This window comes from Triticum aestivum, chromosome 4B, assembly GCF_018294505.1.
Source record: "Triticum aestivum cultivar Chinese Spring chromosome 4B, IWGSC CS RefSeq v2.1, whole genome shotgun sequence".
NCBI lineage: Eukaryota > Viridiplantae > Streptophyta > Magnoliopsida > Poales > Poaceae > Triticum > Triticum aestivum.
The window spans coordinates 620,677,785-620,702,544 of record NC_057804.1 but is presented as its reverse complement, the minus strand read 5'-3'; the positions used below and the strand labels follow the sequence as shown (position 1 = coordinate 620,702,544).

General features: G+C 46.7%; 1 protein-coding gene across 5 annotated transcripts; it reads right to left on the bottom strand.

Moving 5' to 3' along the window:
- Nucleotides 1–610: 610 nt before the first annotated feature.
- Nucleotides 611–3,737, bottom strand: LOC123093644 (tubulin beta-5 chain). 5 transcript variants are annotated; one of them, XR_006445462.1, is made up of 4 exons: nucleotides 3,237–3,737; nucleotides 2,769–3,156; nucleotides 2,269–2,366; nucleotides 611–953 (listed from the first exon to the last, which is right to left on the bottom strand). XR_006445462.1 is itself a non-coding variant. In XM_044515653.1 (3 exons), exons 2-3 carry the CDS (start codon nucleotides 3,140–3,142, stop codon nucleotides 2,360–2,362), a joined length of 381 nt encoding a protein of 126 aa, XP_044371588.1. In that variant the 5' UTR covers nucleotides 3,143–3,156; nucleotides 3,237–3,737; the 3' UTR covers nucleotides 1,853–2,359. The 5 variants fall into 5 exon arrangements, 3 of the variants coding, with proteins under 3 accessions (XP_044371588.1, XP_044371589.1, XP_044371587.1); XR_006445463.1 differs by having other exon boundaries at nucleotides 2,269–2,363; XM_044515653.1 differs by lacking the exon at nucleotides 611–953 and having other exon boundaries at nucleotides 1,853–2,366.
- Between the last annotated feature and the right edge of the window lie 21,023 nt (nucleotides 3,738–24,760).

The following is a 24,760-nucleotide window of genomic DNA, read 5'->3' as shown; positions in this document are numbered from 1 at the left end:
TCAGAGAAGAACCAAATAATATTCATAGATAATCTTGTTCATAAATCCACAATTCATTGGATCTCAGCAAACACACCGCATCGAATAGATCTCCAAGAACATCGAGGAGAACTTTGTATTGAGAATCAAAGAGAGAGAAGAAGCCATCTAGCTAACAACTATGGACCCAAAGGTCTGTGGTAAACTACTCACGCTTCATCGGAGAGGCAATGGTGTTGATGTAGAAGCCCTCCGTGATCCATTCCCCCTCCGGGAGATCGTCGGAAAAGGCCCCAAAATGGGATCTCACAAGTACAGAAGGTTGGGGCGGTGAAAGGTGGTTTCGTGGCTCTCCCTGATGTTTCTAGGGTATAAGAGTATATATAGGCGAAAGAAGTACGTCGGTGGAGCTACGAGGGGCCCACGCGGGTGGGGGCGCGCCTACCCCCCCCCCCCCCCCCGGCGCGCCCTCCTACCTCGTGGCTTCCTTGTGGAGTTCCAGACTTCAACTTGAAGTCTTCTGGATTGCTTTTGGTCCAACAAATATCCTTGCAAAGGTTTCATTCCGTTTGGTATTCCTTTTCTGCAAAACTCTAAAATAAGCAAAAAAAATATAAACTGGCACTGGGCCTCCAGTTAATAGGTTAGTCGCAAAAATAATATAAAAGAGCATATTAAAGCCCATTAAACATCCAAACAGATAATATAATAGCATGGAACAATCAAAAATTATAGATACGTTGGAGACGTATCAATATCCTACTTAATATCCGCAGGCAAGGCACTTAATATACACATTGACTAGTTCAGCGCAAACGTCTAGCATCAGGGCTTGTAGCTACCATGCTGAACCCCGTTTGATTGGTACGCACGGCCACATACCTGCGGTCATGATGCAAACATGAGGCCAGACCGGTGTCGGTGAAGCAAAGAGCCGCCCGTCGCACGCGCAGCCGTCACCCTGTACACCGATTCTGTCCAAAGTTTATTTGAGTGGTTAGCTGGTATATCATCCTATAGTCCACATCTCAATGGTAACGAGTCGAACTGTTCGTGATCTTTTTCTTCCATCAAGGTCCCGTTCGGAACTCATCAATCTAATCATAAGATTATTTTAGGGGATTTCTTGTATGTAACAAGAACAAGAGCATTGGTAAGGGCGTATCCAAGGCTGACCCCAAACTGCCGGTATCCGTCCGGTCGTACCTGTCCAAACCTCAAACGCCATCCAACGCCGACCTCATTGATCCATGGAGCAGCCGGAGCGGAATTTTCTTGCAAATTGGAACCAAATGAGGTGGGCTTTGCGAGAGTATGAACACGAGCCACATAGGACTCCGACGCCCCAGGCCCATGAAAATCTAGGTTGTACCCCATGCTTTTGTAGGTGGCTGTGTTGTTTCCGCGGTAAAATCCCGTGCTCCCTCTTTGATCGCGTTGCTCTCCACCCAATTTCGCTCCTTTTTTGCGGCCGCTGACGGATGGACACGCAGAAGTTGCCGGAGACGAACGTGGTGGAGGATTTGATGATCACGCTTGCTTGGAAAATCAACTCGGAAACATAGCAAAATCGTCGCCTTAAAGCGAAGGGCAGCAAATGAGGCACCGCTCAAGAAGACGGAGGTGGCGGTCGTGGTGGTGGACATGCAGGTGGCTAACCATGTCTGGTTTTGCCCTGACAGCCCGAACACTGCTAGTAGTGCGGCCCTTGGGAAGGATGGACATGAACAAGAGTTTAACGTGTGGCCCTGCCAATGCAATCACGGGATAACACAATCTAGGATATTCTTACATACAACTTTATTTTTGCTTCACAATAATTTTTAAAGCAGATAAAAATACATGTACGAGGACTGCCAATGCGATCACGGGATAACTGATGGTCATTTTTTTTAAAAGGTAAGTGATGGTTATATGAAACATCTAATACTTTAGGAACCATATATGATATAAGGAAGTGACACACATCTGCATGTATCTAATAACAAAAGCCATAGGAAAGATAACCTTTATTGATTGAAAATTGCGAGATTTACTCCTTTGTTTGAATAGCAACGGGCACGGGCACCAGCGCATCCCCTTTGTCATAGATTAATAGACAGCAAAAATGGAGTGACATTGCTGTGGGTTACTCCTATGACAGTTTGCATAGTAAGAAAGTGTGATTACATATGGCTAGATAATGAGATTCTTTTGCATCAGTGTGTTCTTCCTTTGAAATGTGGTAGCAACAATTAGAAAGATTATAATACGGTAGCTTTGCCACAACGGAAAATTCAGTGCATGTACCTGTAATCAACACCAGCAATGATGGTCAGTTCATCTTGATTGAGTATTATCAAGCAGCACCATGTTGAGCAAAATCAGCAAATTTCAGTCCTTATCTGCTGCAATTTTTTAGCAGTAAACAAAGCATCTGAACATATCTCGGCATTCCAAAAATTAAAATTACATATTTGTAACATCTTGTATATAACCAATTCACAAACAATTTTTGCATCATTTCTTGAAAAAAAAATATCCAAGCGCATAGTTAGCAAGACTTAAGCTATAACATTGTAGGGAACACTACATTTAGTCTGAATCTTCCATAAACTTTTCCGGTTTGACCATCCAGAGGCATATAATTACAGCCTGACAAAGACGACATTGCTCCGTGGGAGTCTTTGTAAATTCAACTCAAACAAAGCAGTGCTATCAATGGATTCAGACGATTAATCTTAGGGTGGCTACTGTCCTCTGGCCCAAGTGAAAGAATCAGTTTGGGAATTGGAAACATGGGTAGGTACCTTGATGGAGCGGGATGTTCAGAGGCTAAGGACGCCTTGGAGAAGACACCTACACGGTGAGCACAAAAATTGCAGGGGGAGATCTGGCTGTAGGGCACGGTGCAGCGTTCGAGGTCCATGAGCACCGTGTGGGGCACAAATCGACCGCAGGAGGCCTCATTGTGTTGGACGTTGACGCGCTCGAGCTGCAGGTCGGAGGTGCCGACATAGTAGCCGGTGGGGTCAATGTCGTGCTCGACGCAGACCATCAACCAGAATTTGGAGCCGATCTGATTACCGCACCCCACCGCGCTGGATCTGAAGGATTGTAACCCGGCCGGCGACGTCCCTGCAGCTGGAGACTCCCGACTTCCCGGAGGCAGCCGTTTGTCCATGCCGCCCTGCGCGACTACCGAGCACACGGAGAAGGGGATCAAAGCAACTGCTAAGATCGGACAAGGCGGGATGGCGCCCAATAGATGTACGTACCGTGGTAAATGGCTGTGTCAATGCCGGACCTCGGCGGTGGTGTCCCGACGGTGACCTGGAGATCCGCAATGAAGGTGGCAGCGGCTCCTATAGGACCTCGGCGGCATGTCGACGACGTCCCCTTTGGCCTGGCTCACGATGGAGGCGGCACCTGACCTCTTGCGTGGATCCCGGGCAGCGGTATAGTTCCACGAACGGCTGCTTTCCTGGAGGTGGCGGCGGCGAATCCCTTTGGACCTCGTCAACGGCGTCTCCTCTGCTACTTCGGCGGCGGCGATCCCGTCACAGCGGCAGCGAGAGACGCCGCTCCCGGGGTAGATGGCTCCAGGATCGGCGGCGGCTTGATGGGATGGTGGCGCCGAAGGGATGGAGGTAGCTCCAGGATCGGCGGCGGCTTGATGGGAGGGCGGCGGCGAAGGGGTGGAGGTAGCGCAGGGATAGGCGGCGGCGAATGGGTCTGCTCTACGAGTTGTGCGTGCTAGAGGTTCTCGCTCGAGGGCACCGTGCGTGCGTGCGTGCGTTCGGGTCTTGTCGGGTTTTTTCGCTGGTTTTTCTTCATAGATTTTTTTAAGACGAAAAAAAACCAATGAAAGTGGGACGAAAGTTGAGACTACCAACTGCTCCATTAGGAGCAGAGATATGTTTACATCTATAATCTATAATCTATAACAATATAAAAAGACCAAAAGGGGCAGATCCAATTAATCTCGGCCATCAAATCATGTCAATCCAACGACCTAGACTGCTTCAATGTCAATCCAATATTTAGTGTGCAGTTAATTTTATGCCAAATATAATGTTAATCACATAATAACACGCAAATAATATCCTACCTAATATCCACAGGCACTTAATATACTTCCAAATTAACGTGCATTGCACGTACACATTGACTAGTTCAGCGCAAACATCTAGCATCAGGTCTTGTACCTACCATGCTGAACCCCGTTTGATTGGTACACACGACCATGTACCTGCGGTCATGATGCAAGCATGAGGCCAGAGTGGTGTCGGTGAAGCAAAGAGCCGCCCATCGCGCGCGCAGCTGTCACCCTGTACACCGATTCTGTCCAAAGTTTATTCGAGTGGTTAGCTAGTATATCATCCTATAGTCCATATCCCAATGGTAACGAGTCGAACTGTTCATGATCTTTTTTTCTTCCATCATGGTCCCGGGTGGAGCTCATCAATCAAATCATAAGATTATTTTAGGGGGTTTTTTATGTAACAAAAACAAGAGCATTGGTAAGGGCATATCCAAGGCTGACCCCAAACTCCCGATATCTGTCCGGTCGTACTTGTCCAAACCTCAAACGCCATCCAACGCCGACCTCATTGATCCGTGGAGCAGCGGAGCGCAATTTTCTTGCAAATTGGAACCAAACGAGGGGGGCTTTGCGAGAGTATGAACACGAGCCACATAGGACTCCGACGCCCCAGGCCTACAAAAAACTAGGTTGGACCCCATGCTTTTGTAGGTGGCCGCGTTGTTTCCGCGAAAAAATCCCCCGCTCCCCTCTTTGATCCCGTTGCTCTCCACCCAATTTCGCTCCTTTTTTGCAGCCGCCGACGCATGGACCCGCAGAAGCTGCCAGAGACGATCGTGGTGGAGGATTTGACGATCACGCTTGCTTGGAAAATCAACTCGGAAACGTAGCAAAATCGCCGCCTTAAAGCGAAGGGCCGCAAATGCGGCACCGCTCAAGAAGCAGAAGGCCAGCGGAGACGGAGGTGGCAGTCGGGGTGGTGGACGTGCAGGTGGCCAACCATGTCTGGTTTAGAGGTCAGCGCTGGAGTTGCCCGCGCAGCCCGAACACTGCTAGTAGTGCGCCCCTGGGGAAGGGTGACATGAACAAGAGTTTAACGTGTGGCCCTGCCGCTTGAGCGCACTATAAAGGTCAATGCTATAGCCAAGCAAGTCACCATAGGCGTCCGACAAGAACTTCACCACCACGTTGAAGGAGTGTGGCGTTGCAATGCCGGGCTCCATGGAGCTTGTTTTGCAAAAAATAAAATAAGAATGATGTTCATTTAAAAGTTTTAAAAAATGTCATTTTTTTCTACACATACATATGGATATTCTTCAAGTATGTATAAAATCACATCAACTAATTTGATTATTTGCATGCTACACAAAAAACAAATATTTGACCCAAATACAACAAAGAGAAAGCCTATTTTAATCTATGTATTTATAGTTTTTGTGTACATCACATATGAATATATATATATATATATATATATATATATATATATATGTTCATGAAATTTTATACATGAATCTATACTACTATTAAACAAGCAAACATATTCATCACTAACTGCACCCCATCTAATGCACAAGAAACAAACCAAAACAATTAGAGCCTTAGATCAGGCCCACTCATATCAATCTAACCGTCAGGATTAATAACTAATCCTCGTTAGATGTGCGTTTAGCAATTTTAGGCACTGGACGAAAACTCTGCCAGCATCGCTATCGATTCCAAAAAGAAAGGAAATCCCTACAATCACGTAACACCCGATCTTCTCCCGAACTGCCCCGGTACACCTTGCGCCCTTCGCTCCAGCCCTTCCTGCCTCCTACACGTCGTCGCCGCCGCTCCCTCTTTCACGGGTCGCCGTGCTCCCTCCCTGCAGCCTCCGCCGTTCGCTGCAGCAGACGCTTGACGCCCACGCGGTGCTGCTGCCGCACACAGCAGCAAGGGTTCTGCGGCAGAGACGTGGAAGAAGAATGACGGGGAGGGGCCGTTGACGCCGACGAGCGCAGCTCCGAGAAGGCTCTTCAGACGAGGGTGCTTCTCTCCCTCTCACTCTCTATGTTCCTTCTTCCCTCTCTACTCTCGTGTCCCTCTCAAGCTGCAGCAAGGCGTCGCGGCGGTGCCGGCATAAGGGCGTGGGTGGCGGCAGGATCAACTGCACCCTCTAGGCCTCTACACCCAATCTCTCTTTCTAACCTCTCTGTTCAGTAGGCTTGAGCGGAGGATCTCTCTTTCTAACCTCTAGCTATTTATTACAGCATGTTGACGCATCAAAAACTTCATTAAGGATGGATTGTCTAATGGTGTGTTTCTTATATAGGTTGAGGATGGTTTCTGTGACCAAACTGGAATGATGCAATAATGGAGAGACCAGGACATGGGGGAAGAGGCTGGGGCTGGGGCCTTTACCATGGCGAGAGTCGGGACGGCGTCCAATTGGCACTCTTCCATCGAATCATAGTGCTGAGCATCTGGTGGTGTCAAAGCCGCCTCCTGGTCCGCATACGCCTGGCAGGAAAGTATTTGCCAGAATAGCGCTTATATGACCCATTTTTATGTTATCCCATGAAGAGGAAGGATAGTAATACCCTGATACATGTGTCATGTATACTGCATTAGTGCTGGTCAATGGACATGTGAACCTGTCTTTTAGCAGCACATATATATGCTGGTTCATGTCATCTTTAGTGCTTAACAACTTAACAAGAGAATGTGCAGGTTATCAAGGGCAAATGACTAGATTCAGTTTCAGGATTAACCTTTACAATTCAGCTGGACGCCTTCAGGTTACAACCAGAAACTCTTGTATTTATGATCATGCACATATTTAATGCAAAGTAAAGTTTTTGTTACCATCCCACGTGTTCATGTTTTAGATTACAAAAAGAATGATTACCTCAAAGAGCTCCAGGAACTCCGTTCTAGAATCTCCAAGAGCACATATTTATTGCTTGGAAGTGATTTGTTTCATTATCTATTTATTTCATATATATTTGGGATCATTTTTTTATATTGACGCGTATCACACTTGGTTACCGTTGTGTATCTGAATGCTTGCTTAATTTAGGTGTATATGTAAGAGGTAAAACTTCAATACTAATTCTCTGGCCGTCTGTTCATGCCATGTTGGCAATAAAATACTATATAATCCCAAGGATGCGAAAGCAGGCTGCTATCGCTCCTCCAGTCGATCGCCGCCGCTGCCCCGTTGAGGCCCTCAGAAAAGGTAGACAACATCCAGAAAAAGGTAGAATTGGCTCCTCCACTCATGCTTCTCTGAATTTATACAAGCTAAATTCATAACATTGTTCTCTGAATTTCTATAGGCTAAATTCATTACATGCTTCTCTGAATGTTGGCCTGCCAAGTGGTATTGTATTGCAGACTTCAGAGGATTGTATGCAGACCATTTTATGCCAATTGATTACTGCATTTTTATGTTAGTTTTAAGGCTATTTGAATGTAAGGACTATACAGAATCTCTTTGACAATCTATGGCAAATCATTTTCTGCACAGACAATTCAGTACATGCTTTATGAAAATATGCAATACAAGAAGCAAAATTTGTTCTTATATGTTGGCCTGCCAATTAGTATCGGCAGCCCTGCATGCATGTTTTAAAAATGCTTAATCCAAGTGCCACTTCTGTATTAAATAAGCTGAACTTTGATTTAAATAACTAAATGTTGGTTTGCCGAAGTTTTCTTGGGTTGAATTATGGAACTTACATTGTCCAGTTTGCAACTTTACATATGATCATGCAGTCATGTCGTTCTGTCTATAGGTTCTTTTGTATTTATCTTATGTTTAACAGGATTGCACTAGTAGAAAAAGGGCCTACAGTCCCGGTTGGTGAGGGCCTTTAGTCCCGGTTCATGAACCGGGACTAAAGGGTCGGTACTAATGCCCTGACCCTTTAGTCCCGGTTCAATCCAGAACCGGGACAGATGGGCCTCCACGTGGCCTGTCCGCTGAGCCCAGGCAGGAGGGCCTTTGGTCCCGGTTGGTGGCACCAACCGGGACCAATAGGCATCCACGCGTCAGCATTTCTGTGGCTGGGGTTTTTTTTTGAAAAGGGGGGGGGGGGGGGGTTGGGGGGTTTTGGGGGGTTAATTTAGATGTTTCATATATTGTGCTATAGCTAGCTAATTAATAGAGAGAAGTGTCCTCTCTTTTGTCCGTGCTTGGTCGACGCTACGTACCATACATACGTATAGAGAGGACTAGCTAGACACGCTAGCTAGCTAGTAAGCAAACAGAAGATCGTCATGAACATATATGCATACAGAGAGAAGTGATATCGACCACCTCTCCTTCTCCGAGAGATTGGTCGAACAACAAGTTCTCGTATATCTATCCGACACTATCGGCTACATATATACAATAATTATCTTTTACAAATATATAATCTCCTAAAATACGGACGCGTGGTCCACATAGTATTCTCCGTCTTCAGCGATCACGTGGTCAAGAAAGAATGCCGCCAATTCCTTTTGAATTGCTCGCATGCGATCTGGTGCTAGGAGTTCATCCCGCATCTGAAACATCTAATTTTAAGAAGGGGGTCAATACATATATATATATATGAATGAATGAAACTCAACACAAATGATGGTAATAAAATAAAATTGTGAATATTGTTATTTACGCACTTCATATTGTTTGTCGGAGTAGCCCCGCTCACAGGTCGTGTGGCGGATGGACTCGTAAATGTAGTATCCACAGAAATCATTTCCTTGTTCCTGCCACAACCACTTTACAAGAAATAGAGGTCAATCAAACTGATAATTAGCAAGCATGCTAAATGGTATTGATGAAACTAGCGCTTGAATCACTAGGAGATGCCTGGAATATGCTACTATATAGTACTTACTTTCGGGTGCCTAAATTGCAGCTTCTTCGGTAGTCCCGGAGCTTTTTTGGTAAATTTTCTCCAAGCCCTACCATACAAAGAAAACAATTACTTGATATCAGAAATGAACAAAGTTGCTGATATGGTGGATAATGATCGATTTAACTTACTTCTCGAGCATTTTAGTCATGTCCGCATACTCCTTGGGATCTTTTCGCTTGGAGTCTAAGACAGTTACTACTCCCTTCTCAAGCTTAATCTCTAGGAGAATATAGTGGTAGCTGCGCACACATGCATAACTCATCAATATTACATTACTATAACCTGGACTAATAAGGAAACCGAATATGCCACAAGACAGTAACACTCACTTGAAGTTGTAAGGAAAGAGTATTATATCTTTGTGTTCATTTATTTCCAACGATCGTAGCAAGTTGGCCTCGGTTTCTTGGGCACGATATTGAACCTCAGTTGCATCTATGAGATACGTGTTAATGAACCCAATATCTCCCACTTGTCTTTTCTTCAATTCGGCGATCTTCAATCTGCATAATATAGTGAGGATAATTATAAATACATGCAATGAAAGGGCTGAGTTATATAGAGAGACTTAATGACGGAAGTAGTACTACTTACAGACAGTAGGAGGTGACCGTTGCTTTATTGATGGCCAATTGATTGAAAAACTGATAGAACTCCTTAAATGGAATAGGCAACAGTTCAATTCCAAGGAGGTCATGCTCCTTTTTAACTCTCACATACAAAGTACTCCTCCCCTCAGACTCTTTGCAGGTTTTCATGTACCAATCATGCAATCTTCGCATCATCGTTGATAGAGAACTTTCATCTTTGACGAGAGGCTTCCCGTACTCGTATCTTTGTATCTGCACCTCCAAGATATCATAATGTACATCGTCGGGCAGGTAATCTGCAGGATTGCCATAACCGGGCACCATCCTCGGATCGACGATGTCGCTAGCAGGCACCTTGAGCGGGGGGCACGATTGCTTCGCTTGTTCGCCGAGCTGGGCAATTTGTTTCCCAGCTCGTCGTTCTTTCATCCTTTGATCACTTTTAGTACTTCCCGACCTCTCCGCTTCGGCAAATGCCTTTCCAATAATGCGCTCATAGTTGCCTTTCGGCGGAGACTTGGGTGGTTTTGTCAGGGCAGCCAGAGTGCGCTTCGCTTTCACCAGATCTACCTTCTCCTCCGGAGGTGGATGTCTCTTTGCTTTCAAACCTTGAAACCAGTCATCCACTTCGGTCTGCGCGATCTTCGCGTTTTCCTCCTTTCTTTTCTCATACGGTAACTTCTCTGGAGTCTTCAGAGAAGGACCGAATCTGTATCTCCTCCCGCCTTTGGCTGTACTGCTAGACGCCGGCAGAGTAGACGGAGCGGATGTCTTCTTTCCTTGCTTACGAGGCGGAGGAGAAGGACTGCGACGCGCCGGAGCAGCCGGAGCGGCGGCGGGTCTCTTCCGCCCTTGCTAACGAGGCGGAGAAGGAGGAGGCTGGCTGCTCGGGCGCGCCGGCGCAGGCGGAGAAGGAGGCGGAGTGCCGCCACGCGCCGGAGAAGGAGCCGGCCGAGTGCCCTGATCGTCACTCGCCGGAGGAGGAGGCGGTGGAGGAGGCGGAGTGCCCTGACTCGCCGGAGGAGGAGGAGGAGGCGGAGGCGTCCAGTTCGGAAGGTTGATGAGATCCTTCCGCCATAGGCATGGAGTCTTCAGAGCAGAACCCAGCCAATACTCCCCTTCACCGGTAGGGTGGTCAAGCCAGAGGTCCTCAAATCCCTCCGTTATTTCATCGACCATCACCTTAGCATATCCTTCTGGAATCGGCCGGCAGTGAAAAGTTGAGTCGGGTTTAGTAGGATAAACAGAGCCAACAGCCGCCTTGACCTTCAAATTGCTCCATTGCGCCATAAGGTGGCAATTTTCAGCATCCGTGATAGCATCCACGGGATAGCTAGCAGGAGCCGTCAAGGCATGCTCTGGCTGAAGCAGCTCGGTGGAAGCCACGCTGCTTCTCCGCTGAGATGGCGGGGTAGCTTCGAGGGAAGCTTCGGCAGGTCGTTTGCTGCGATCTGCTTCTCGTTCCTCTAGCCCCATTACCCTTTCGTGCAGTGCCTGCAGTTGGCTCTGCTCCAGTTTCTTCCTCCTCTCCTGGGTTTTGTAACCCCCTGCGTCCGGAAATCCAGCCTTCCACGAAACGGAGCCTGGCGTGCCTGTGTCCGTCCAGGGTGCTCAGGATTGCCGAGGGCCATTGTGAGCTCGTCCTTCTCCCTGTCTGGAACGAACGTCCCTTGCTGCGCTGCTTCGATATATTGCTGAAGCCTCTTGACTGGTATGTCCAATTGTTCGTCCGTCCAAATGCACTTCCCTGTTATAGGGTCCAAGGATCCGCCGGCCCCAAAGAACCAAGTCTGGCAACGTTCTGGCCAGTTCATTATCTCTGGTTCGATCCCTTTATCAAGCAGATCATTCTCAGGCTTGGCCCACTTAGGCCGGGCTATGAGGTAGCCACCTGATCTCGTGCGATGGTGAAGCTTCTTCTTCTCAGCATTTCTCTTGTTTGTCGCCGACATCTTTTTACTCTTTTCCGATGTCTTGTGGGCCACAAATGCGGGCCAGTCATCTCTGATCTTCTCATATTTGCCCATGAATTCTGGTGTCTCATTTTTTTCGACATACCTATTGAGGTCTTTCTTCCAATTCCTGAATAGGTCTGCCATCTTCCTCAGAGCAAAAGACTTGATTAATGGCTCTATAACTGGCTTCTCCGGATCATCCTCCGGCGGTAGGGTGAAATTTGACTTCAGCTCAGTCCAAAGATTCTTTTTCTGCATCTCATTGACATAAGACACCTCAGGGTCTTCGTTCTTAGGCTTATACCATTGTTGGATGCTGATCGGGATCTTGTCCCTAACCAGAACCCCGCACTGAGCAACAAATGCCTTCTTTGTCCGGTAGGGTTCAATCGGTTGGCCGTCGCACGCGATTTGTATGATCTCAAACTTTTCATCCGAGCTCAACTTTTTCTTCGGGCCTCGTCTCTTTACCGAAGTTGTGCTCGATCCGGAGGGCTAGAAAAAAGAACAAAGACGAGAGTTAATTAATATGTGTACATACCAAAACAATGAATGCATCAATTAGCTAGTTAGCACAGGCTTAACTAATATATATACCTGGCCGGACTCGGTTTGGTGATCACCGGAGCCATCCTCACGGTCTACTTCTTCACCCTCTCCTTCTTGCACCGGCATTGGGTCATCGGAGCCATGTAAATCATAGCCAGCTGCTTCTTCACCCTCTCCTTCTAGACCATCGTTGTCGTTGAGAAACATCAACGAGGAGACGGCATCACTTCCTTGTGCGATTATGTCCCTCAACAACGCTTCTTGTGCTTCGTCTCGGGGGTTGTCCATAGTTTCTACAAATATTTACAACATGGCAATTATTATTCAAACATGACAGATATGGATATATTAGTGGCAAACATAGAACTAGCTAGCTAATCACAATAAGGAATCATATTAGTGGCCTCGACGCTGCTTCTCTAGGGTTTGGGGTGGCCTCGACAACGCTTCAAGGGTTAGGGGGTGGCCTCAAGAACGCTTCAAGCTAGGAGGGGGTAATATCGACCCCCCCCCCCCACGTGTTGAAGCTATCGGGAGGGGGTCGGCGTTGAACACTACATCTATGTCCCACAAGTGACGTGGGCATCGACGCCCGCGGTAGGGTAGAGGGTCGTGGATCGCCGAGCGGTCGAGGGTCAAGGGGTCGAGGATCGCCGAGGGGTCGGGAGGTTGCCTAGTGTCAAAGGATTCAACAAAACCATGTCTTCATCATTAGGCGAAAGTAACAGGTGCATGATGGTACGAAGCTCTCCAAAGTTATTTTGGAACGGAGTCCCAGATAGGATAATTCGCTTTTTGGTACAAAGTTCAGCAAGAACCTTCCGAATATCGTTATTTGGAAGGCCTTTGCTGAAATTCGTACAAAAAGGCAAATTATCCTATCCGGGACTCCATTCCAGAATAACTTTGGAGGACTTCGTACCATCATGCCATGGTTACTTCCGGCTAATGATGAAGCCATGGATTTCTTCAATACTTTGACACTATAGGAATCCTCGACCCTGAAACCTTCGACCCTTGACCCCTTAACGACCCTCGACCCTGAAACCTTCGACCCTTGACCCCTTAACGACCCTCGAACCTCTACCCTAGTTCCCGACCCTCGACCCCTCGGTGATCCTCGACACCCTCGTTATATCGACAATGAAGCAACATACATATACATGGGAAAATAATGTTATCGGGGAGGGGGTATCGGTACCCCCCCCCTCGTGTCAAAGTTTCTTCTTTCTCCTCTATTCCTTTCTTTCTTCTTCTCCTCTTCTTTTTCTTCTTATCCCTCGAGAAAGGAAAATAAGTAAAAAGGAAGAAAAGAGGAAGAAGGAAGAAGGAAGAAGAAGAAGAAAAAGAAGAAGAAGAAAAAAGAGGAGAAGAAGAAAAATAGAATTTTTTTTCTATTTTTTCTTCTTCTCCTCTATTCCTTTCTTCTTCTCCTCTTCTTTTTCTTCTTTTTTCTTCTTCTTATTTATTTCTCTTCCTCTCCCCTCTTCTTCTCCTTTCTTCCTCTTCTTATTTCCTTTTTCCTCTCATTCTTTTTCTTCTTCTTCCTTCTTAAAAATACATGAAGTAGAATTGCCTAATTCATTGTTCATATGAATATACAAACATTTGCATATTTACACTAATTAATATCACCAAAAAAATCTATGAACAGAAAAAAAATCCTAATTTTTCTAAAAAACTATCTTTTGCATTGTTCACATACACATATACATTATAGCCACATACACATATACATCACATATGAACAAAAAAATTAAAACATAAAAAAACAAAGCATAAAAATAAAAAAAAGAGCTTAAACATTAAAAGAGCCGGGCGGCGGCTCACAGCGCGGGGGCAGGCGAGGGAGCCGGCGCGCGGGGCGGGATGGGGCAGGGGGCAGGGCGACGGCGACGAGGAGCGGGTGGCGACGGCGAGCCCGTAGCAGGGGAGCTCGAGGCGACGGCGGGGGCGGCGAGGGCGCTGGCGCGCGGGGGCGGGACGGGGCAGGGGCAGGGCGACGGCGAGCACGGGGCAGGGGCGCGGGGCGACGGCGACGGCGAGCACGGGGCAGGGGCGCGGGGCGACGGTGACGGCGAGCACGGGCAGCCTGACGGCGTCGTCGGGGCGAGCTCGGGCAGCCTGGCGGCGTCGTCGGGGCGGGGAACTGGCGATGAAATCTGAAAAAACGCCAAGTCTTTGCTTATATAGAAAAGGTTTTGGTCCCGGTTCGTGCCACGACCCGGGACTAATGCCCCCCTTTAGTCCCGGTTGGTGCCACCAACCGGGACCAAAGGCCGCCGCTTCCCGCCCTTTGGGCTGCTGAAAATTGGCCTTTGGTCCCCTTTAGCCCCTTAGCCCTTTGGGACTAATGCACCCCTTTAGCCCCGGTTGGTGCCACCAACCGGGACCAAAGGCCTGTGCTGCCCCGAACCTAATATTTAGTCCCACCTCGCTAGTTGAGAGGGAGGCGCACCTGTTTATAAGGTGCGGTGTGCCTTCCCTCTCGAGCTCCTCTCTTAAGCAGGCTTTCGGGCCTAACCCTGCAATCTGTGCCTGTGGGCCTACTGGGCCTCCTGCGGGCCTGAATCCTGGCCCATTGTAGGGTTTCTAGTCGTATTCACGCCGTGGGGGCCCAGTAGGTGGCACTTTTTTTGTTTTTTTGTTTTATGTGTTGCTTTATTTAGTTTATTTTGTTTCTATTTACAACAAAATACTTATTATTGCTATATTTATCTTTTTCCAGTTTTTTGTTTTGTTTCTGCATTATTTATTTTCTTTTGTTTTTTTCTTTATTTTTTAATTCTTTTTGCTTTTAGTTTTAGAAAAATTATAAACTTTCTATTAGTGCCATTAGTTTTCAAATTTGAAAACAGTTTTTTTGTTTTCTTTGTTGCTTTATTCATTTTATTTTGTTTCTACTTACAACAAAATACTTATTGTTGCTATTTTTATTTTTATTTCCAGTTTTTTTGTTTTGTTTTCTACATTATTTATTTTCTTTTGTTTTTTGCTTTATTTTTTAATTCTTTTTGCTTTTAGTTTTAGAAAAATTATAAACTTTTTGTTAGTGCCATTAGTTTTCAAATTTGAAAACACTTTTTTGTTTTCTTTGTTGCTTTATTTATTTTATTTTGTTTCTACTTACAATAAAATACTTATTGTTGCTATTTTTATTTTTTTCTAGTTTTTTTGTTTTGATTTCTGCATTAATTATTTTCTTTTGGTTTTTTGCTTTATTTTTTAATTCTTTTTGCTTTTAGGTCAGCAAAATTATAAACTTTCTGTTTGTGCCATTAGTTTTCTTTGAAATTTGTGTGAATCACAAGTTTGTGAGCTCAACAAGGCGTGTAGAGGGACGGGCTTATAAACCGGTGTGAGCGCCCTTCGGTTGGCGAGGTTTTCAAATTCATAGTTTTCAAATGAACTCTGAAAAAGTTGGCATAGCATGTGCATGTACAAAACGGACAATGGTATCATACTCGTCTGTTACAAAGTTGGCATGGTATCATCATATATAATAGTTACGGGAGAAAGTCTTCACTTTTTCTTCGCTTGTGTCGTTTGCTTATTGCGCCGTAACCATGGATAATCTTCATCGTTTATCAGGATGCTTGGGTCAGCCTTGACTTTGAAGGGGGGAATTTCATGAAACTTTTCATACTCTTCAGACATGTCTGTCTTGCCGTCCACTCCCAGGATGTTCCTTTTTCCTGAAAGAACTATGTGGTGCTTTGGCTCATTGTATGATGTATTCGCTTCCTTATCTTTTCTTTTCCTCGGTCTGGTAGACATGTCCTTCATATAGATAACCTGTGCCACATCATTGGCTAGGACGAACGGTTCGTCAGTGTACCCAAGATTTTTCAGATCCACTATTGTCATTCCGTACTGTGGGTCTACCTGTACCCCGCCTCCTGACAGATTGACCCACTTGCACTTAAACAAAGGGACCTTAAAATCTACTCCGTAGTCAAGTTCCCATATGTCTACTATGTAACCATAATATGTGTCATTTCCATTGTCGGTTGCTGCATCAAAGCGGACACCGCTGTTTTGGTTGGTGCTCTTTTCATCTTGGTCAATCGTGTAAAATGTATTCCCATTTATCTCGTATCCTTTCCAAATCATTACAGTCGAAGATGGTCCCCTGGACAACAAGTACAGCTCATCACAAACAGTGTTGTCACCTCTGAGACGTGTTTCCAACCAACTGCTGAAAGTCCTGATGTGTTCACATGTAATCCAGTCGTCGCACTGCTCCGGGTGTTTGGAGCGCAGACTGTTCTTGTGTTCATCGACATACGGGGTCACCAAGGTAGAGTTCTGTAGAACTGCGTAGTGTGCTTGAGACCAAGAATATCCGTCCCTGCATATTATTGAGTCCCTTCCAAGTGTGCCTTTTCCAGTCAGTCTCCCCTCATACCGCGATTTAGGGAGACCTATCTTCTTAAGGCCAGGAATGAAGTCAACACAAAACCCGATGACATCCTCTGTTTGATGGCCCATGGAGATGCTTCCTTCTGTCCTAGCGCGGTTACGAACATATTTCTTTAGGACTCCCATGAACCTCTCAAAGGGGTACATATTGTGTAGAAATACGGGCCCCAGAATGACAATCTCGTCGACTAGATGAACAAGGACGTGCGTCATGATATTGAAGAAGGATGGTGGGAACACCAGCTCGAAACTGACAAGACATTGCGCCACATCACTCCTTAGCGTTGGTACGATTTCTGGATCGATCACCTTCTAAGATATTGCATTGAGGAATGCACATAGCTTCACAATGGCTAATCGGACGTTTTCCGGTAGAAGCCCCCTCAATGCAACCGGAAGCAGTTGCGTCATAATCACGTGGCAGTCATGAGACTTTAGGTTCTAGAACTTTTTCTTTGGCATATTTATTATTCCCTTTATATTCGACGAGAAGCCAGTCGGGACCTTCATACTGAGCAGGCATTGAAAGAATATTTCTTTCTCTTCTTTCGTAAGAGCGTAGCTGGCAGGACCTTCATACTGCTTTGGAGGCATGCCCTCTTTTTCGTGCAAGCGTTGCAGGTCCTCTCGTGCCTCAGGTGTATCTTTTGTCTTCCCATACATGCCCAAGAAGCCTAGCAGGTTCACGCAAAGGTTCTTCGTCACGTGCATCACGTCGATCGAAGAGCGGACCTCTAGGTCTTTCCAGTAGGGTAGGTCCCAAAATATAGATTTCTTCTTCCACATGGGTGCGTGATTCTCAGCGTCATTCGGAACAGCTAGTCCGCCGGGACCCTTTCCAAAGATTACGTGTAAATCATTGACCATAGCAAGTACGTGATCACCGGTACGCATGGCGGGCTTCTTCCGGTGATCTGCCTCGCCTTTGAAATGCTTGCCTTTATTTCGACATTGATTGTTGGTCGGAAGAAATCGACGATGGCCCAGGTACACATTCTTCCTGCAGCTTCCCAGGTATATACTATCGGTGTCAAGTAAACAGTGCGTGCATGCGTGGTATCCCTTGTTTGTCTGTCCTGAAAGGTTACTGAGAGCGGGCCAATCGTTGATGGTCACGAACAGCAACGCCTTTAGGTCAAATTCCTCCTTTTTGTGCTCATCCCATGTATGTACACCGTTTCCATTCCACAACTGTAAAAGTTCTTCAACTAATGGCCTTAGGTACACATCAATGTCGTTGTCGGGTTGCTTAGGGCCTTGAATGAGAACTGGCATCATAATGAACTTCTGCTTCATGCACATCCAAGGAGGAAGGTTATACATACATAGAGTCACGGGCCAGGTGCTATGATTGCTGCTCTGCTCCGCGAAAGGATTAATGCCATCCGCGCTTAAAGCAAACCATACGTTCCTTGGGTCCTTTGCAAACTCATCCCAGTACTTTCTCTCAATTTTTCTCCACTGTGACCCGTCAGCGGGTGCTCTCAACTTCCCGTCTTTCTTACGGTCCTCACTGTGCCATCGCATCAACTTGGCATGCTCTCCGTTCTGAACAGACGTTTCAACCGTGGTATTATAGGAGCATACCACATCACCTTCGCAGGAACCCTCTTCCTGGGAGGCTCGCCGTCAACATCACGAGGGTCATCTCGTCTGATCTTATACCGCAATGCACCGCATACCGGGCATGCGTTCAGATCCTTGTAGGCACCGCGGTAGAGGATGCAGTCATTAGGGCATGCATGTATCTTCTCCACCTCCAATCCTAGAGGGCATACGACCTTCTTTGCTGCGTATGTACTGTCGGGCAATTCGTTATCCTTTGGAAGCTTCTTCTTCATTATTTTCAGTAGCTTCTCAAATCCTTTATCAGGCACAGCATTCTCTGCCTTCCACTGCAGCAATTCGAGTACGGTACCGAGCATTGTGTTGCCATCTTCGCAATTGGGGTACAACCCCTTTTTGTGATCCTCTAACATGCGATCGAACTTCAGCTTCTCCTTTTGACTTTCGCATTGTGTCCTTGCATCGACAATGACCCGGCGGAGATCATCATCATCGGGCACATCGTCTGGTTCCTCTTGATCTTCAGCAGCTTCGCTCATTGCAGCACCATCGTGCACATCGTCTGGTGCATCTTGATGTTCAGTAGCATCACCGTATTCAGGGGGCACATAGTTGTCATCGTACTCTTCTTCCTCGCCGTCTTCCATCATAACCCCTATTTCTCCGTGCCTCGTCCAAACATTATAGTGTGGCATGAAACCCTTGTAAAGCAGGTGGGTGTGAAGGATTTTCCGGTCAGAGTAAGACTTCGTATTCCCACATATAGGGCATGGACAACACATAAAACCATTCTGCTTGTTTGCCTCAGCCACTTCGAGAAAATCATGCACGCCCTTAATGTACTCGGAGGTGTGTCTGTCACCGTACATCCATTGCCGGTTCATCTGCGTGCATTATATATAATTAAGTGTGTCAAAAATCATTACAGAACATCATGAATAGATAATTAAGTGACCAAATTAATAGAAGTTCATCATCACATAAAAAACAAAGTACATACATAGTTCTCATCTAACAACATAAAGCTCTGCAGAGCATCTAAATTAATTAAACCATACATTGAAACTATGTAAAACATTTCAATGCGAAAACAAATGCGATCATAATCGCAACCAAGGTAACAACGGATCCAATGACATAATGATACCAAGCCTCGGTATGAATGGCATATTTTCTAATCTTTCTCATCTTCAAGCGCATTGCATCCATCTTGATCTTGTGATCATCGACGACATCCGCAACATGCAACTCCAATATCATCTTCTCCTCCTCAAGTTTTTTATTTTTTCCTTCAAGAAATAGTTTTCTTCTTCAACTAAATTTAACCTCTCGACAATAGGGTCGGTTGGAATTTCCGGTTCAACAACCTCCTAGATAAATAAAATCTATGTCACGTTGGTCGGCATAATTTTCATAAACAATAAATGAACCAATAGTTATGAAAAGATAATATATACCACATCCGAATCATAGACAGGACGAGGGCCGACGGGGGCGGATACCAAAACCATCGCACTATATAAGATGCAATAATAAAAGTAAGAAAATAATACAAGTATCTATCTAAACAAACAAGTAATAATATTTTTCCTTTCAGAAAGAAGATAAGAACAAGAGGCTCACCACGGTGGTGCCGGCGATGAGATCGGCGCGGGTGATCGACGGCGATGAAGACGGGGACGGGGCGTGACGGACCGCTAAACCTAGATAAATATTGAGGAAAATGGAGCTTGGCAGTCGAGCTTGGAGAGGAGAAACCTTAAGTAGTGTGGCTTGGGCATTCCATCAAACACCTTGTGTGCATAGGAGGTGAGCTAGAGCACCACCAAGCCCTCTCCCCCTCGGCCAGAAAAAACAGAGCAGTGTGCTCAGCTCTTGCGCGAGGGGCTATATATAGGCAGCACCATTAGACCCGGTTGGTGGCATGAACCGGGACTAAAGGGAACCCTTTGGTCCCGGTTCATGCCACCAACCGGGACTAATAGTGGTGGGCCAGGAGCCAGGACCATTGGTCCCGGTTCGTCCCACCAACCGGGACCAAAAGGTCCGAACGAACCGGGACCAATGGCCCACGTGGCCCGGCCGGCCCCCTGGGCTCACGAACCGGGGCAAATAGCTCCATTGGTCCCGGTTCTGGATTGAACCGGGACTAATGGGCTGAACTGGCCTGGGCCATTGCCCCCTTTTCTACTAGTGTTGGTTGTTCTTCCTCTATACAACTTCATCTTATAGTACCGACCAATACTTCATATGTAGTACATGGTTCTTCAATACAGTGGTAACAATTGAGGGGAATATTATGGTGCTCTAGGGCTTTATGTTATCTTACCGTACCATCCAATAAAAATGATCCTCTTCTTCAATACCTGTCTAACCACCTGTGACATGTTATTTGTTGGCTTGGCTTGTACTCTTTTCATGGAGAGGTGTTGACCTGTGATGCAAGGTTTTGCCATGTTGTTGGTGAAAAGATATCTACTTCGAAGACTATATACTAGGATTGCTTTAGGGAAGGTAATACATTTTGATTAAGAAGGGCAAACGAGCTGGTTCTTTGTTTATTTACTCTGGTGGTTCAGGCCTATTATTATCCTTACCAGTAACTCTTCTAATGGATAACTAGAGAATTTTATTGAATTTCACACAATTGAAATTATGTTTGCACCATCTATCTCATCGCATGGCATGTTTAGGCACCATGGCTCTACTACTACACATCCACTTACCTTTTGTAGACATCTGTCGAAATTTAGCCAAAATAAATATTTGTAAGTTGAAAATTTCTTTTAGGCGGGCTAAAAGGACGAAAGTTATCTGGGAAGAGATTGTTGTTATTGATGACCAACTATTGTTGTTCACTCACTTCCTCTTTCTCTTTCTGGTATGCGGTTATTCATATGATAGCTGGTATTGAAAATGCAACTACCTACCCATGCTCACCAAGCATTGACTAATTTTTGTCTTCATACATAATGATATGCTAAAATTTATGTTTTACTTCCTTGTAACTCTAGCCTGACTTGTAGGTGAGTTAGAAGTCTACTTCTAAATTATGGGATATCCGCCAACGAACCAAAATTAGGCTGGGAGTGCCATTCTTGTTGGCCTTCTACTCGAAGAAGCTCGCCATCTACACCACAAGTCAGAGCGGTTGTTCCCCTACTCCATAGGGATGTGATACTCAATAGCGTTGGTTCAGATGATGACGACGACAAAATAGAAAGATGATTATGAGAAGTTGGACTTGTAAGAGAATAATCATAGTACTAAAAATATATGTAGATCTTGAGTATATAGAAATATTAAATAGTGATTGTAACTGAGTACTTGAACATGGTATTCAAGATTCATAGAATAAAAAGGGTACTAATAGTTTGAAACATGAATGCAATACATATTCTTTGGTGGAAATTTATCTTTTTATATATAACAATTCACTTTAAATATTTCTCGCTACTATCAGATTATCCTTTTACATACAAGTGAATTTTCAGATATAATTGTAATATTAGTCTAGACGTGTGTTGCACGTGCATACTTACTAGTACTATAAGTATATGTCTATGTCTATACCAATATAAAAAGACCCAAAGGGCAGATCCAATTAATTTTGGTCATCAAATCATTTCAATCCAAAGGCCTAGACTTCTTCAATGTCGAGCGCTCAACACGTTTAGCGGGCAGTTAATTTCATGTCAAATATAGTGCTAATCACATAATAACACGCAAATAATATCCTATTTAATATCCGCATGCACTTAATATACTTCTAAATTAACGTGCATTGCACGTACACATTGAGTAGTTCAGCGCAAACGTCTAGCATCAGGGCTTGTACCTACCATGCTGAACCCCGTTTGATTGGTACGCACGGCCACGTACCTGCGGTCATGATGCCAGCATGAGGCCAGAGTGGTGTCGGTGAAGCAACGAGCTGCCCGTCGCGCGCGCAGCCGTCACCCTGTACACCGATTCTGTCCAAAGTTTATTCGAGTGGTTAGCTGGTATATCATCCTATAGTTCAAATCCCAATGGTAACGAGTCGAACTGTTCGTGATATTTTTCTTCCATCATGGTCCCGTTCGGACCTCATCAATCTAATAATAAGATTTTTTTAGTTTTTTTGTATGTAACAAGAACAAGAGCATTGGTAAGGGCATACCAAGGCTGACCCCAAACTGCCGGTATCCGTCCGGTCGTAGCTATCCAAACCCCGAACGCCATCCAACGCCGACCTCATTCATTCGTGGAGCAGCCGGACCGCAATTTACTTGCAGATTGGAACCAAACGAGGGGGGCTTTGTGAGAGTATGAACACGAGCCATATAGGACTCCAACGCCCCAGGCCCACCAAAAACTAGGTTGGACCCCATGCTTTTGTAGGTGGCCGCGTTGTTTCCGCGGCAAAATCCCCCGCTCCCCTCTTTGATCCCATTGCTCTCCACCCAATTTCGCTCCTTTTTCACGGCCGCCGACGCATGAACCCCAGAAGCTGCCGGAGACGATCGTGGTGGAGGATATGACGATCACGCTTGCTTGGAAAATCAACTCGGAAACATACCAAAATCGTCACCTTAAAGCGATGGGCCGCAAATGCGGCACCGCTCAAGAAGCGGAAGGCTAGCGAAGACGGAGGTGGCAGTCGTGGTGGTGAACGTGCAGGTGGCCAACCATGTTTGGTTTAGAGGTCAGTGCTGGAGTTGCCCTGACAGCCCGAACACTGCTAGTAGTGCGGCCCTGGGGGAGGATGGACATGAACAAGAGTTTAACGCGTGGCCCTGCCGCTTGAGCGCACGATAAAGGTCAATGCTATAGGCAAGCAAGTCACCATAGGCGTTCGACAGGAATTTCACCACCACGTTGAAGGAGTGTGGCGTTGCAATGCCGGGCTGCATGGAGCTTCTTTTGCAAAAATAAAAATAAAAATAAAGTTCATTTAAGAGTTTTAAAAAAATGTCATTTTTTTCTACAAATACATATGGATATTCTTCAAGTATGTATAAAATTACATCAACTAATTTGATTAATTGCATGCTACACAAAAAAATAAATATCTGACCCAAATACAACAAAGAAAAAGCCTATTTTAATCTGTGTATTTATCTTTTTGTGTACATCACATATGAATATATATGTTCATGAAATTTATACATGAATACTATAAGTATATGTCTACATGCAAAAAAAACAGATTTTTTTGAGAATGTGGAGAAGGTATTTTCGCTGGACTTTTTAAAAAAAAAGCTCAATGAAGCTCGGCTCTGCAGGCACTTTACGCACGTTGAAGCCCTTAGAGCAACTCCAATGGGGCGACCCATTTCGTTCGCCCGCGTCCGTTTGGGTCGGCGCGGACAAAAGTGGCGGCCCAACGCGCCGACCCAAATGGGCGCGCGTCCGTTTTTCGTCCGCGGATTACCCATTCCCGGCCCAATTTTGAGCCTGATTTGCGTCGGCGCGGACACGAGACGGACACGCGCGCGCCTACTCTTCTTCCCGGGCCCGCCGATCGGTGGCAACCACCACCATTTCCCCCCATTTTCCCCAAAAACGCTCCCATCCGTGCGCGCTCGCTCCCACCCCGACCATGGATGACGCCATCGACCTCGACCTCGACGCCGCCGCCGGCCTCGCCTCCCTTGCCTCGTTCGGTGCCGTCGCCCCCTCTGGGAAAGGCAAGCCTCGTGCCCCGCACAAGACCGCCGCCGCGACCAAGTCGAAGAAGGCGCTGACGCCCGAACAACGGGCAAGGGAGTCGGCCAAGAGGAAGGGTCGGAGGCACGCCGCGGACGCGAGGGATGAGGCCGCCGCGCAGCAGGAGTTCACCAATGCCCGCATCGCGGCGGCAACGAGGGAGGCGCTCTACATGCTAGCGGTAAACTCTAGCCAGCACGGCCTCGTCCAAGCCACCATCGCCGCGGCCAGCACCAGCTCATCGGTGTTTCCTCGGATGGTGCTGCCCGAGTCACCCCGCGCGTCGGCTTGCAACCCGGTCCCCAGCTTCCACGTCTACCCACAGGCCTCCCGCCTCTCCAGGGAGTGCTCACCCGACGTGAGCGTGGTCGCGCCTTCCATGCTTGCGGCAGCGCCCATCGACCTCAACGCCACCCCGGTGGTTGGTGGCTCGTCGTCCGGCGGCACGAGGAAACGCGCGCGGCAGACGCTAGCCGGCGGGCTCCCAGACGCCCGTAACCTGTTCAAGGGAATGCCGTCCGCCGTCGATGAGGACTTCATGCAAAACCTCATCTTCGAGGCCGGTGCGCCAGGCGCTGGCTACGATCCCGATGAGACACAAAGCCAGGACGACCGCGGGGCGTTCACGCCGGCCGCTGGCTATGATCTCGACCAGGCGACCTTCATGCGTGATCAGGTCGGCGTCGACCTGGACGGCTTCCCCCTCGACCACGAGTTCCCGGACGACTACGGGCTAGAGGAAGAGGACGAGTGCGACATCGACATGGAGCCTTTGTTCGAGGAAGAGCTCGCCAACCAAGCCACCGGTCCTAAGCCCAAGCGCAAGAGCAAGCATAATAAGGCGTACACGGCGGCCGAGGACAAGCTTCTTTGCGAGTGTTGGCGAGACATTGGACAAGACCCGAAGACGGGCGCCGAGCAAAAGCATTCGACCTTTTGGACTCGTGTGCACCGAGAGTTCCATCAGCGCAAGAAGTTTCCACCTTACCAATTTGTGAGCACGCGCGGGTGGGTCTCCATTTCCAACCGGTGGAGGGGGTGATCCAACAAGAGTGCAACAAGTTTTGCGCCACCCTTGAGAGCGTCAAGGCCCGC